Below are 14,106 nucleotides of genomic sequence, written 5' to 3' on the forward strand. Positions count from 1 at the left end.
CTTATTATTGATTTATTTTATCACTAGTTTACGATCTCTATCTTCACTATTCAATTTATAAGATTTAGGTAATTATTTTATTTGTGAAAAGATTAGATATAGACGAGATTGTATCATACTGCGCGCGTCGCAAGCGGTCTGTATAGTGTGTATGGCAAAGGTTACAGCGGGACACAAACTGGATGTATTCAGATCGATGGAGAGACTAATATAAGTGGCACGTTGGTGCTGGCGATACACTGCCTAATGTTGTGCAAAATACTTGCCTAACCTTCCAAATGTAGGCCCGCGAACAACAACTACGGCCTGCTAATTATGACCAAACATTGACCAAAGTACCTACAGTATTCATTCATACCCTGCATTATTTGGTCAAACATAAGCATAAGATACAACTTCAACTGAAATGTTACTAATTCTTATTACCTTTAGATATTCAAACCAAAATAATTATGTATTAAGGTCTTTTAATTGCAATGGGATTCGATAATATGCAATTTTTGTAAATATATCTCGCAAAAACTTGAGCGTAGTATTTAGTTACAAGCCTAAGAAAACTAGGTAGTTAAAGTACAAGTACAATTTTCAAGTTCCAAGATGAGCTGGATCGGTTATAGAGTTAAGGAGTGATTATAGCGGGTTCTTGGAGCTCATGTACAAAATATCATTTGATATTTTCTTAATTTTTGAAGTGAAAACTTCTTTAGCGGCGCTGGGCACTTTTTGAGGTGGGGAAAAAATTATAAATTCGAGACAGCGTAAGGCGATCACGTGACCGTAAGGGGCGTAAGGTGGCCACTCATAATTTAGATGGCATTTAAATCAATAACTAAAGAAAAACTCAATGTTGTTTGACATTTATGTTGCGGACTCCTTTTCAAGACTTACCTATGTTCAAATAATTTGACGTTGTCATGGCAGTGTGTAAATAAACATGTCAATGAAAAAGTGTGATCTTATTTGAGAATGATAATAATATATAATAAATAAATAGAATACCTCCGGTAAACGTATGTATCGTGTTACCGGGCATCGGTAACATAGTGAGATGAGTTTTCACTTCTATCGGCACTCCCGGAGTTCAACCGTTGTTGCTTGTTTTTTATTCCTGGTTTGGAAGGTCTGATCGTTGATGGCAAATAACGCTCTCGCAAATAACAGCGCCTGTGCTAATTCTTGTGATTAGGTTGCCTAAACGGACCCCAGGCTCCTCTAGAATGCAACGGGGAAAGTGATAAGATATAGAGAAGGATAAAAAAAGGTACCTATTGATGGTGGCTAAACAATATTGTTATTATTTAATGCGAAGCATAACAGGCAAAAAAAATCATCCACCGTGACTACAGCCTCTTGATAATAGTTTAATAAAATATTTAAACCCTCTATGTTTGAAGTATGGTTACCGAACTTTTAATGTATACGGCTATAATGGTTATAATATGTTGCGTTTCGAAGATATGTTCAATAGACACATTTATCAGAAGAGACGCAATTATCCCGGTTGACCTAAATATTTTTGTAAGTATGTAATGTGCGAACTCCGTAGTTTACATGACTAATTGAAATGAGCAAAAAAGTTAGCAAGTGTGACGAAAATATTAAAACCCGACTAATTAGGTACCAACAGCAATTCCATAATCCTTTTGGTTTCTTCGTACACACTTCGAAACCTAACAGTATCTACTATAATAATTAATAACACTGTGGTTAGGTGTAAGTACCTTTTTGTAAGTATAGAGCAGTTACTCATCTGTTTGTACATGAGGTAATACCAGTAGTTGTAAACGATGAGGTTCATGGCCTTTACGAAAATAGTCTAACTGTCGGCAAGTACTAACGGCATGGTTTGGCATACATACATCAACGCGGATTCACCAGATGGTGTTCGTATTATTAGTTGTCGGCTTGCTTACAACTATGTAGTTTCAACAGCATATTTAGATGTCATCCTGGGGTGGCTTTCAATGGAATCGAGAAAAATATATAATTTTATACAGGCAGCCTCTAATTGTCAGCTTTTGTACTTACATACTGATTCATTTTGTTACGCTCCACTTAAGGAGCAGTCAGTGTGACCTGTTGAACCGTCTATGACCGCGGATTGTGATAATCGATTTTCGTAGTAATTAAACCATGCGTTTTCACTAAATTCTATGAACCTATACTTAGTTTGTGTTACAGAACTTGTCGTCGAAGCTCTACATCTAGTATCAACAAAAGGTTTACGTACTAAACGAATGTTTTATTCACAAGTTCCTTTTTAGAGTAAACAATAGCCCATCTAGCCATCCTGAAATGATAATACATATATGTATAGCTGAGACAAGTCGACCAACCTGGTGAATCCATGGTCTGAGGCGCGCCCGTGTCTACAAAAGGCATACCTCCACACAATGAAATTTTATCTTCGATCTATATAAATGTGTCAAGGTCCATCTGAATACCTTGTGATAGCTACAGCCGTTGTTGAATTCGTATTCATTTATATTGCATCTATTCAGAGGTATGGGAAAACGTTGACTGAAAAGATCGGTAAGTCCGACTGCAGCTAATTGATTAAGGGCCACTTGCACCATCCCACTAACCCGGGGTTAACCGCTTAAACCGTTAACCCATTGTCAAATTGTACTGGTAACCATGGTTACCCCAGGTTGAACCGGTTAACCCCGGGTTAGTCGAATGGTGCAAGTGGCCCTAAGTACCTATGTAGTTAACTTTACTAAATCTAAATAATTAGGTACATCAAAGTTTCAACTTTGGATTTTAAAAACTTATATTACCTACGTATTCAGATATGGTAGAGCTGCACTAAGAAAAAGTTGTTTTGTTGGTCTCATAGGTTTCTCATTTTTATTTGCAATTAATTGGGTAAAAATAGGTATTTACCTAGCGTGTATGTACCTAGATGTTGCTAATACGTTTACCTACACTAATGTGGATACAAACTGATAATGAAATCCTGGTTTCGTAACTTCACGATAACGCTAACCTTATTGTTGATCGTTAAACCATATATATTAAACCTTAGGTAAACCGAGTCATATCTTAATAACTGCTTCTAGTGAAATCAATAGTACCTATTAATAATGAACGCTGTGTTTTTGTTTTCATTTCTCGCCTTGGCGGTAAATATCGTCAACGGCAACAAAGGTTTGTAAAAAGTTCACTTCACACATTCTACATTGTATAACTATGTAGGTATTAATTTATGTAATTATTTGCAGCCTATTTCTGAGCTTATTAAAAGTTTGTGTTCAAGCTTGTCTGTCATTGATTTATTAGGTAGGTGGATTGGCCTTTGTGCCTAAGATCGTCGAACTCTTATAATTTATTTTAAGAGGTATGTCAGGATCGTAGCAAATGGAAATCCGTGGTATGTATGTATGTTATTTTACAATAACTAAGTAGGAGAGGTTACTGTTCTAATTTCCAGTGTCATTCAGATTCATATGGTTACACCTATCTATTATATTTACTTTACTCTTTGCACCTAACTATATACAAACGTTACGTTCTATATTTACTTACTGGTAAACTCTACTTTGGCCAACATTTGTATTTTGTAGTCTTACAAATTTATTTCAGAATTATCATCAGCGGTTAGTGATCGAGTGCTAGAAATTGCCGCGCACCCATTGTCCATCATTAAAAGTAGGAAAAACGCAAGAGATGGTTACCCAGTACCGCCGTCTATGGACGCAATCAATTTCGAAACCCAACATGTGGATTTGTGCGGACCAATTTTATGGTGAATATATTAAAATACAATTATTTACAAAAAAGTCGGTACTTACACTTAAACGGCGTAATTGAAAACAAATTTCGAATTTCAGGACAAAATGCAATTATGGGGTTATTGTATCTATTTCGTTGTTTCTCGAATACGATTAGTCGGAGCGCCTTCTATGTTACATTTTATTTCCAAGTAGCTTAGGTTTATATCACTTATATTTACGTTGTTTAAAAAAAGAACTCAAATAGATACAATAACCCATTACTTGCATGTATCCCGGTTGATCTTACCTATACAGTAGGTAGTAAACTTATCTATTTATTGCAGCATCAGCGCGAATCTTACTAATGGGTCCGTCACTGGTTTGTCTGAATACGAGATCATCAAGTCGGACCTGATCTCGGACGGAGTGACACTTCAAATTGATATAGATATCAAGTTCCCTAAACTGCAATTGGACGCAGGTGAAGTTAAACTACAATTACAATTGTATTTATTTTGTTAGCTTTCTAATATCGTATTCGCTTATTTAGAATAATAATATTTAGGTAAGTACCTACCTCAGGCAACCTCAGGTAATAAAAATGATATTATTGCACAATTAGTAACCTTTTTCTTGATATCGTCACATATATATTTCAAGACTAAAGTAGAACATTGTTTTTGGACAGATTACTATACCATGACGGGAAATATTATGGAAGTCTTACCATTATCTGGTGAAGGAAAGTTGCTGTAAGTTTTTTTTTTAATTCCTTTGACACGTAGGTATTTAATGAATATATATAAAAGAACCGATAAGGGACACTTTGTAGAGTCGAAGAAATAAACCGTTTTATGTACTATGACTGATTTTGCTATACTATGACTGTTACTTCACACGGTCGCCTGGCAGCTGTTTATCTGTGGAGTTCAAAGTAGCAGGCAAGTAAAGGGAAAGTAAAACCCTTCAGGGCTGAAATGCTATAATTAAAATAATCTGAACTGTAATAGATATCATATGCTAAAGAAAAAGTGACCAAGCCCTCTGGTTCGAACCGGCGTCTTCAGCTTACGCGGCTTCTTGACCACTAGACCAACCACTAACCAGCCATCCCACCCGGTCACTTTATTTTTAGATGGTATATGGCATCTATTTCAGTTAATGATTTATAAATGTACCTATTACTAAATGGTAGTGTGCATGACTACTTAAAACACAAATCCAAAAATATTTATTAAAATACTTAATTTGATTTGTTCCCTAGTTAGTTGTAATAAACTGTTTATTTAAACCGTTTGGATAAATAACTGTTTAAACTTGGATGTCAGGAATAACAATTTGTGAGTAGATATTGATCACTGACCATGAGCTGCATTTTAACTACCTAACTATGTGTTGCAGTTTCCAAACAACGGATTTAAGAATATGGAGTAAAATTGTACTGCATGTGGCAGACTATACGTCTATTGAAAGCTTCGAGAACTCTGGTTTCAGTATTAACAGTATTTTGGTAAGTATAGTGACTAGTTCTTATTATCACACGGTTCTTGTTTTATGTCTGAAAATCTACATTGTAGAGGCTTGTTCAGGAACAAGAAACTCAAGAAAGACGCGAAAATAATGTTTACATTTTCCCATCCTTACGAGTCACGAGAGACGTCATTACGAGTTCCTTTGGCTACCTTCCGAATGCATCATCAGACCAGCTCCATGATAGCATATTATTGCATTGTCATCGGAAATACGGAAGTAGGTAGGCCAAATTTCAGCTTAAGCAGACACCTGGATTGAACCAAATAAACCAAACTATATACAAATATACGCGGTGAAGCTTAATAAAAGTGTGTAAAGAATTGTTTTATTCTAGTTTGAAATTTTACACTGTAAATTCATAAACGTGTCTAAAATTTATTATCATGTGGATTTTAATCATCCACATGTGTCGTTGTTCTGCCGGTAGGTATTCTTATTTCAATGATCGTTTATGTTTGCCACAGCAGCTGTGATTTAATCGCTATACACGTCAAAAATAAGCTTCTTTGTCTTATCCGATTGATTAGTAGTAACCACTTACTACATACAATTTTATCACCTATTAAAATGCGAGTCAGAAATCAGTGATTTATTTGTAAGAATGATGTATACGTACAGTAACTGTTACATACTTACCTACAGTTATTACCTACTTATTTAGAATACTATAGGTGGGTACCGGGGACAATTGAAACACTTTATAGATGTAGTGCATAATTGTTGTCTGTCGTATTTTCTCGGGGTTTTCAATGTCAGTGTTTTTTGTACCGAGACTTACTGAAATAGCAAGACACGTTCGTACATTTCCGTGCAAATACGATGGAAAATAATTATGCACTACTGTATGTTACATGGCCTGTAGGTAATAACTATTATATTTTTAGTTAGAATGATATGCGCCTATGTAATCAAAGGTTATTTATATATGTAGTTCTTAAAAAATAAAATGAAATATCAAAGGCCCATTACCTAATGATAGGGAATTAATGAGAATGTGGGAGAGTGGTTTAATTGACCCCAGAATTGGAATTTTAACTGTTAAATATATAGCAGCTATCAAAATCGTCATTTTTAAAATAACAAAGACAGGAAGAAACCGAAACGGTCACAGATGGGAAGGATTAATTCCCATTTGTCCCCGCCGACCACAGATGGGAATATGGATCCTTCCCATTTGTGCCCGGCGGGGGCAGATGGGAATAGGTACCTAATACACCTGAAATTGACAACCGGCATCATGGGCGGGACAGCAATATATTTATGCGCGTGCAATAAAGATAGCAACAAGCGGGGGTCGATGTACGAAAATTTATCTGGAAAGCGTCTCTGCATTAAATATAAGTAACCTAGTCAAACCGACCGTTTTTACGTTTTTGATTGTACTTTAATTTAGTTGGTTTTACGTATATACTCGTATTATACCTACCTATGAGTTACTTACAATCACAAATCATCACAAACATAATATCTATTTAATACCTACTAATTCGTAATGACAAGTTTGTTCGGAGCTTGCTGTCTTGCTGATGTAGTTTTTACCATCAGCGTGTATCGTGGGATAGGTACGCGCCACAGACAAGACATCCTCTAGACTGAGCATAGTAACGCTACCCCCTCTGCCACTTATACGGAAGTTTTACTCCATCTTCGAGTCAATCCCGTGCCGTAATTGGTCCGTGTCTTTGAACGGACCAATCACGGCACGGGATTCGCTCACCTCGTCCCCCCGCACCCCCGTATTTTTGGCAGCATCGGTTTCATGAAATAATTGCTCTAAATTCAGTCTAGAGGATTCCTAGTCTATGGTACGCGCCATCTCCAATTTTGTTCTACATACCTAATAGCCAGTCCGATTTACTATAGGTACATATATTTCCTCTGAAGTGGCCCTTTAATTTGATCTATGGGTGGGTCTATGATCCGGTTTTTTGGAGCGAGGCCTATGGAGATGCTAAGATGTGTTTGCTCACACAATCCAACATTATTTACTGTTGTATTTCAGAGTGACACTGAATTCGATTGTAACATAGACGGAGTGTTCAACGCGATGGTAGGCGAGCTGCTGGCCGACCACCTCAATCGGTTCAACGGAGCTATCGCCGCGCAGTGCGCCGCTTTACTTAAAGAACTCATCAATTCAATGCTTAATTAAGTTGACTTGAATATGGTTCTTTTTACAAGCTTTTTTCAGTAAGTGTAGGTCAAATAACGAAAGCTAATGTAAAGTTAGCTTCTTGACGTTATGAAAGACCGGTGATAATGAAAAACAATGATTATCGACATTATCGTGTTCTTTGTTTTATTTTTGTATCACACTCTCGCATTTATATATACAGTATGTATCAGAACGAAAGGCCAAGAAAGAGACCCATTAATGTTTAAGTTATACTGAGCAACTTTTACTATGGGACCAACCCCGAAAACGCGGAAAAAAAATTGGATGTTTCATACATTTTGCTGATATGATGTTTGAAATTTCCTATGGGAGAGTTACTTTTTTTTTCGCGATTACGGGGTTGGTCCCATAGTAAAAGTTGCTCAGTATTACTTAAACATTAATGGGTCTCTTTCTTGGCCTTTCGTTCTGATACATACTGTATAATAACAGTATTTTAAGACAATAAATCGTTTACCTTAATGCTTTTTATTTCTATTGCCTAGGTACCTGTCCCTAAAAGTTATAGCACCCGCAGTAAATAAAGCGCGAATCTCTATAATCAAAGTTATAAGTTATAAAATACCATAATCTAAAGGGGTCCGCCGGACGGTATCAGCCTGTCAGTTGTTCGGAACTGTCAAATTTTTGTTCTAACTGACAGGCCGATACTGTCCGGCGGACTGTTAATCAGTGGGCCCCTTAAGAAAGGCCTTAGGAAAGGCGTACTTGCCGATAAATTAGGTAGGTACCTATAAAGATAACATAAGACCTATTCGCTAACAGACCCACAGTCTTGATTGATCGACGCATAATATGAATCGATTATCAACGATGATTATCGCATTACCTGATGCCTGTGTGAGGGCTCTTCCTAAATCCAACACGGCAGGAGATCAGTTCGCCAACTATCAGCGACAGGAACAGGTGTGTATAATAAAATGTACTTAATAATATTTTGACTACCTATCGTAAAACCACCTGTAATTCTGAAGAGCAAATATTCATTGATTGAACAAGAGTGATTCGAGTTTGGACTTGGCCCGTATAGTTGATTGACTTGGGCTATAAATGTGAGGTTTGCGTACCTTCTTACGATATTGAGATCCAAAAGAATACTATCAGCTAGGCAAGGATTACATAGGTAGTAATTTTTCTACCTACTGACTACGCCATCTTGGTTCTTTGTGGCTTGCCATTTAGTAACTGTTCTCTCCCCTTAAGTGGAGTTTGGTGATCTAAAATGATGAACTTCTTACACGACGCACTACCAAAATAAAACAGTAAACTGCATAACCAAGACACATCAACTTTACATTTCCAGAATGAAGTTGCTAGGAGTTTTGCTACTGTGTGCCGTCGTGGTAGCGGTGCCGACCGCCGTAGAAAAGATCGACCCCGGCTTCGGTAAATGGACCTTATATTTATATTTTAAGATATTGTTATACGCACGACAAATATCCCAGTGCTTCCCGATAATTGGCAACTTTAGATTAAAATTCATTGGAAGTGGACACTATCTAAGTTTTAATTATTGGCGAAGTGAAAAGCACTATTAAACACATCGTGTAAGTATACGTTAATTGTGTTGAATATATTTATTTCAACTTTACAGATATTTCCGACAATGGGCTTACGGACTCCGAGAGGCTCTCCGCAGGAGTTGAATTCCTTATCAACCAGTTGATCCGTCAGCTATTCAACTATATCCGTCTCATCATCAACAATGGATCCGCAATCTTTGGCATTCCACCTCTAGACCCCTTATTCTTGGAGGAATTCCACGTATACCTTCCATTGGGACTCATCAAGTAAGTCTGCTTGGAGAGCGTATTAACTCCACCGGTTGTACCTAACAGCACCGAAAAAGACTACTCACGGGACCGTTTTGTGTTGCTAAAATTGCGTTTTTAAAAAGAGGGAGCAAAATACGATTTTGTTGATAACGTAAAACAAAATGACCCAAAAGCGTTTTCACATTTCCCGATCCGATATCGGATGGAAGTAAAGTGAAAGACATACGTGTTTTTCTGTTCTGTATTTATTATTTATTCATTCAAAATGATATTGGTAAGTATAACGCAATAATGACTGACTTGATGACATATGGCACTCTCCTGCAGCTGTTTTTCTCATAGGCGCCTTCCGACATTCGATATCGGAAAGGCGCTTACAATAATTTCAGCCATATCGGAGCCCTCAGTCAGCTGTCGGACCGATAAAATATAGCCTCAAATGTTTGTGTGCATACGAGTATGTGCAGAGATAATGTCTGTTGTACCTAGTGTGCGTTACCGGTATAGACCGTTAATGACGGCGCCCCGCGGCCTGACTACGCGGATGTTAATAGGAACCTACATCCGATATAAACTGGACAATGTGGAAACGCTATAAAAGTGACATTTAAATTATAATTTCACTGAAACGTGCGCAAATTTCTAAATTAGAATAATTTGTTTGTGGTTCAAAATTAGCTCCCGAAAAATAACTTACTCGGGTCTCATGATGACCAAATACTTAAAAAACTATTTTTTGTTTTGAAGTTATAATGTAGATTATCAATTTGATTGATTGTTAATTGTAGTAGTTTACACGGCAAGTTTATCAGCATTCCTTGATTAATATACCTACCTACAGGTGGAAATTTTAATCGTGAATGAATTGTTTTTTCGTAGCTTCTTAATTTACGAGAATAACCTTAATTATAAGTATGACTTTTTAATAAATATCAAATTAAAGAAATGTGATTTTACCTAGTGCGTCATATAAAGCTTTACAGGAGTGTGGTTTTGGTTCACGATTTAATAATCACCTGTGCAATGTAGGTAGATAGGTACATATATGTATATCAATTGCATATCTACTAATTGCGTAGGTATCAGTATCATTAGCTCATTACTGATTTTATCATTATGGTATGCAAATCTGTAAAGCAATACTAATAGTAAGTATATAGGTACCTACGTGCCTAATATAAAACAATGAAACTAATAATAATAATGAAATAAGCCTACAGAGCGACTGACTTTACACATATACTTACAGAGTATTCTTTACTGCATGCAGTCTACTACAATAACATCTGCCGCATCTAATTAGTACCTACAGCTTTGTAAACTGTTATTAAGCCCTAATATATAGGTAATAATATTGTAGGTATACAATATATAGGTAATATTGTCCAGGTTCACCATGGACGGGAGAAGATACAGGTTGTTAAAAAAACGTATTATAACGGAGTAATTTTATGTAGGTATTGAATTATTTGTTTCAATTGTAGCCTTGACCTGGTGCTGAAGAACGCCTTGATGAGTGGTGTCGGCGGGTTCGTGGTGCACACCAGCACCTTCACGCCCTCGGAACTGTCCTTCGCGGTGGACATCTCTGTACCCAGCATTGTGGTCGAAGCCGGTGAGCATTTTTCTACTCTTAGGGCAGATTAGGGCTCATTTGGTGCGAGAACTCGCATGCGTTTCATTACATTGCGTCATTTGATCGGTCGGCTGAATTGTTGTAACATCAATGGTCCGCAATGTAACTAAAATCGTATGCGAGTTCGCGCGCCGTCTAAATCAGCCCTAGTCTATTTTGCTGAGCGAATTTAGTCATGGACCACTATTTTTTTTTTTTCATCTAGCTACTCGATTACATATTTAATTAAATGTACATTTTCTGAAATAACTTATTTCTAGTCATACAATTTAGCCTTTGCCTCGCAAAGCAAATAAATACTGAGTAATAGCCACTAGTTGTTAAGTTAGTCGGGTTAATTGTTACCCACCAAGCACTGTGGTGGGTAGCATCGATTACCTCTACCCCTCTACCGATTTGACGTGGCACTTAGGACTTCTTACAAGTAGGCAGAAATGAAAAATGGGACAGTGACAAGGACAAACAATAATAGCAGTTGTCTCTGCTACTCCTACTGAAAATTTCATAAGACCATCTAGTTCGCTATCTCCCCCCTCCTCCATTGTCGCCTTTATAATACCTACTGTTGCTCTGAGCTTTGCCTTTAATGCCTTGCGTCAAATACTGCAAAATGACGGACCATTTTTTCTACCCCACCACGCATAATCACCGAATGTTACCGTGAAAAACTTATTAAATCGTTTATCGTATTGCCATTCTCACGCAATAAAGTTAAGATAATACCTATACTCATTTTCCAATGTTTCATTCGGTTGCTATGTGTGCTGCTGACAGATTAGTATTTTAATTGTATTTAATGATTTGTTATTTAATTGTATACTGTATTTGATATGGGCTTATTTTTGTATTCATTGTTTTTTTTCGCGCAAGTTTATTGTATTAAAACATTGTATGTAATACGGGAGATAGATGGTACCCAAACTATTTAACCCGAGGGCCACGACTAGGCCTCCGTTTCCGGAAAAAGATACCTTTCTAATTTAAAGTGCGTTAACTAGGTATAACCATGTATACCTACTAATAGATCTTACCAAATTTTGTCATTTTTTTACCAAAACCCCGTAACTAGAACTACCAAACAATAAGTCTGATACATTTTCTGACATACGAGTATTAAGTATATTCTCGTACCATCACGCCCCATGTGATTTAACACCCACTTTTAGACATAAAACTGTCAGGACAGTTTTTTATCTCGACTCTGTTTATTCCTGTGTGTGATTCCATACATTAATTATCGTTCCTGTAGGTAGGTACCTTATGATTGTTTTATAATTATTTGAAATTATTTGACTTAAGTACCTATATAAATATATTTTCTTCAAATTTTAATATTTTTTCCTTTATATTCCCAGAGAATTACGATTTGGTTGGAGATCTGTTAACTGCTATTCCTTTGTACGGAAATGGCAAAGCAAGGTAAATACATAATACATTTTATACTATTTAAAGCATTTGTAACTTAACGTCTTTCCTGTAGACAGTGTAGACATTAGAAGCGCTTTAAAGCTTGGATTTTAGTTGACCTCATATTAAGCATAAATGATTTATCAACTTATACATATGAATATGAACGATAAAAATATAATATAATTAAGTATACATGCATGTATAACAAAAGCAAAACATTAATAAGTAGATTTTTCATAAATAACTGGACATTCACAGTAATTATTCGATTTATTAGTTTCCCTTGCAAAATAGGTAGTTACATCTCATTAGTCATTATAGCCAAGCGAAGACCCTTACAGCATAAGTACCTAAATATGCAAAACTTGCTTGTTCACATATACCTATGTTAGTGAAAATCGAGGAACGTTTGCCTTTTAATTTTGTGCTTTTTTTCCTTTCCTTCCTTTAAAGTTTTTTTTCTTTTTTTCAGATTCCAAATTGATGGTTTCCGCTTCCGTGGAACGTTGATTCTGAAGCAATCGGAGGACGGCCAGTCGGTGCTAGTCGACAAAGTCATCAACTCTGCTTACGAGATTCCTTATTTCAAGGTAACTGATTGAAATAAACACCATCGTTATAAGTACACTGGTATACATACGGTACGTAGAAGTTTCTTGATATTTACAATTACCTATGATTTTAAGTATCTATGATAAAATTAATATGTTACGGGTAATGTTATAAGGTTAATTTAAATCAAGTTTACCCTGGTATAACTAGTATTACCCGAGCCATTTGGGTAAAGTCCGAAAATTTAAACAACATTAATCTGTATTCGGCGTTTACCCGTACACATCTAGGTCTACCCAACACTGGCTGGGTGATGTTAGGTGTTGTATAATCACTCCCAGGTAAACTTAAGTATACACACATTTGTCCGTAATCTCAATTAACTTGTTAGGATATTTCAGGCGACGTCAATATTATAGACGTTGTTAGACCGAACGTAACATTTAAGTATACCTAACTATACCTATGGTTTTTGGTGAACCGCAAGTTCTCAGATCGAGGCGAACTACTATTCACTTGTCACTACACATATACATACCAACGCACACATATCCAACGCGATCACAATATGACCAAAAGTTGCACAATGAGCCACAGAACACCACATTGATGCGGAAAAGCATTTTTGGAATGGCAACCAGAATATATAATAAAATTCCTGATTGTTTAAAAACATTACCACTATCACAATTTAAAAAACAACTGACTGCACTATTAATCGAAAAATGTTATTATAAAATAAGCGATTTGAATGAAAATTAAATGCATGTATAAATTTTATTTCTTAAGTATAATTATATCTTAATTTTTGTCATATGTTCTAATGATTAATATTTAATTTACAAATTGTAAATTTTGAAATAATGCATGGTTTATGTTTATAAGTAGTATAGTATTTGTACGCCACTATTGGCAGAGCATGGTGAGGCTACCAAACTATAATGTAAGACCATTCATTGTACCTGTGTTTTCACAAATAAAGAATCTCTCTCTCTCTCTCTCTCTCTCTCTCTCACTTGAACTGTTTCGTCCGCGCATTTTTTAAGCTAATGCCTGGTAAAAAAACTGACTAATATTTCATTTTCAGTCCGAGCTGACCGGCGTGATCGGAGGCGGTAACATCGACCAGGTAGTGAACGCCATGCTCGAGGACGTGATCGTCGACTACGCCAACCGCTTCCAGGGCGCCATCGCCGCCGCCGTGTCGGTCGCGGTCCCGGCGGTCGCCAACCCCGTGCTCTCGACGCTCGACACCTGGAAATTCATCGATAGATTCGTCTAACCTTTCTGCTGCTCTTCAATAAGACA

The 14,106-nt window shown here is 36.6% G+C and overlaps 2 protein-coding genes across 2 annotated transcripts; both read left to right on the forward strand.

Annotated features, from left to right (window-relative positions):
• Positions 1 to 3,086: 3,086 nt before the first annotated feature.
• LOC134660671 (uncharacterized) lies at positions 3,087 to 7,418 on the forward strand. The gene is made up of 6 exons (XM_063516448.1): positions 3,087 to 3,150; positions 3,586 to 3,748; positions 4,061 to 4,197; positions 4,405 to 4,468; positions 5,118 to 5,226; positions 7,252 to 7,418. The coding sequence occupies exons 1-6, from the start codon at positions 3,087 to 3,089 to the stop codon at positions 7,399 to 7,401; spliced, it is 687 nt and encodes a 228-aa protein (XP_063372518.1). The 3' UTR covers positions 7,402 to 7,418.
• Positions 7,419 to 8,729: 1,311 nt separating this feature from the next.
• On the forward strand, positions 8,730 to 14,106 carry LOC134661439 (uncharacterized). Its single transcript, XM_063517533.1, has 6 exons — positions 8,730 to 8,811; positions 9,020 to 9,215; positions 10,685 to 10,815; positions 12,192 to 12,255; positions 12,719 to 12,836; positions 13,886 to 14,106. Exons 1-6 carry the CDS (start codon positions 8,730 to 8,732, stop codon positions 14,078 to 14,080), a joined length of 786 nt encoding a protein of 261 aa, XP_063373603.1. The 3' UTR covers positions 14,081 to 14,106.

Source organism: Cydia amplana, chromosome Z (genome assembly GCF_948474715.1).
Source record: "Cydia amplana chromosome Z, ilCydAmpl1.1, whole genome shotgun sequence".
In the NCBI taxonomy this organism is placed as follows: Eukaryota; Metazoa; Arthropoda; class Insecta; order Lepidoptera; family Tortricidae; genus Cydia; species Cydia amplana.

Bases quoted from the DNA above. Each gene is read 5' to 3' on its own strand.
- LOC134660671 (XM_063516448.1), top strand. From the start codon at position 3,087: ATGAACGCTGTGTTTTTGTTTTCATTTCTCGCCTTGGCGGTAAATATC. The intron at 3,151-3,585 runs GTTTGTAAAAAG...AATTTATTTCAG, and splicing joins TATCGTCAACGGCAACAAAG to AATTATCATCAGCGGTTAGT. The intron at 5,227-7,251 runs GTAAGTATAGTG...GTTGTATTTCAG, and splicing joins TCAGTATTAACAGTATTTTG to AGTGACACTGAATTCGATTG.
- LOC134661439 (XM_063517533.1), top strand. From the start codon at position 8,730: ATGAAGTTGCTAGGAGTTTTGCTACTGTGTGCCGTCGTGGTAGCGGTG. The intron at 10,816-12,191 runs GTGAGCATTTTT...TTATATTCCCAG, and splicing joins CAGCATTGTGGTCGAAGCCG to AGAATTACGATTTGGTTGGA. The intron at 12,256-12,718 runs GTAAATACATAA...TCTTTTTTTCAG, and splicing joins TACGGAAATGGCAAAGCAAG to ATTCCAAATTGATGGTTTCC.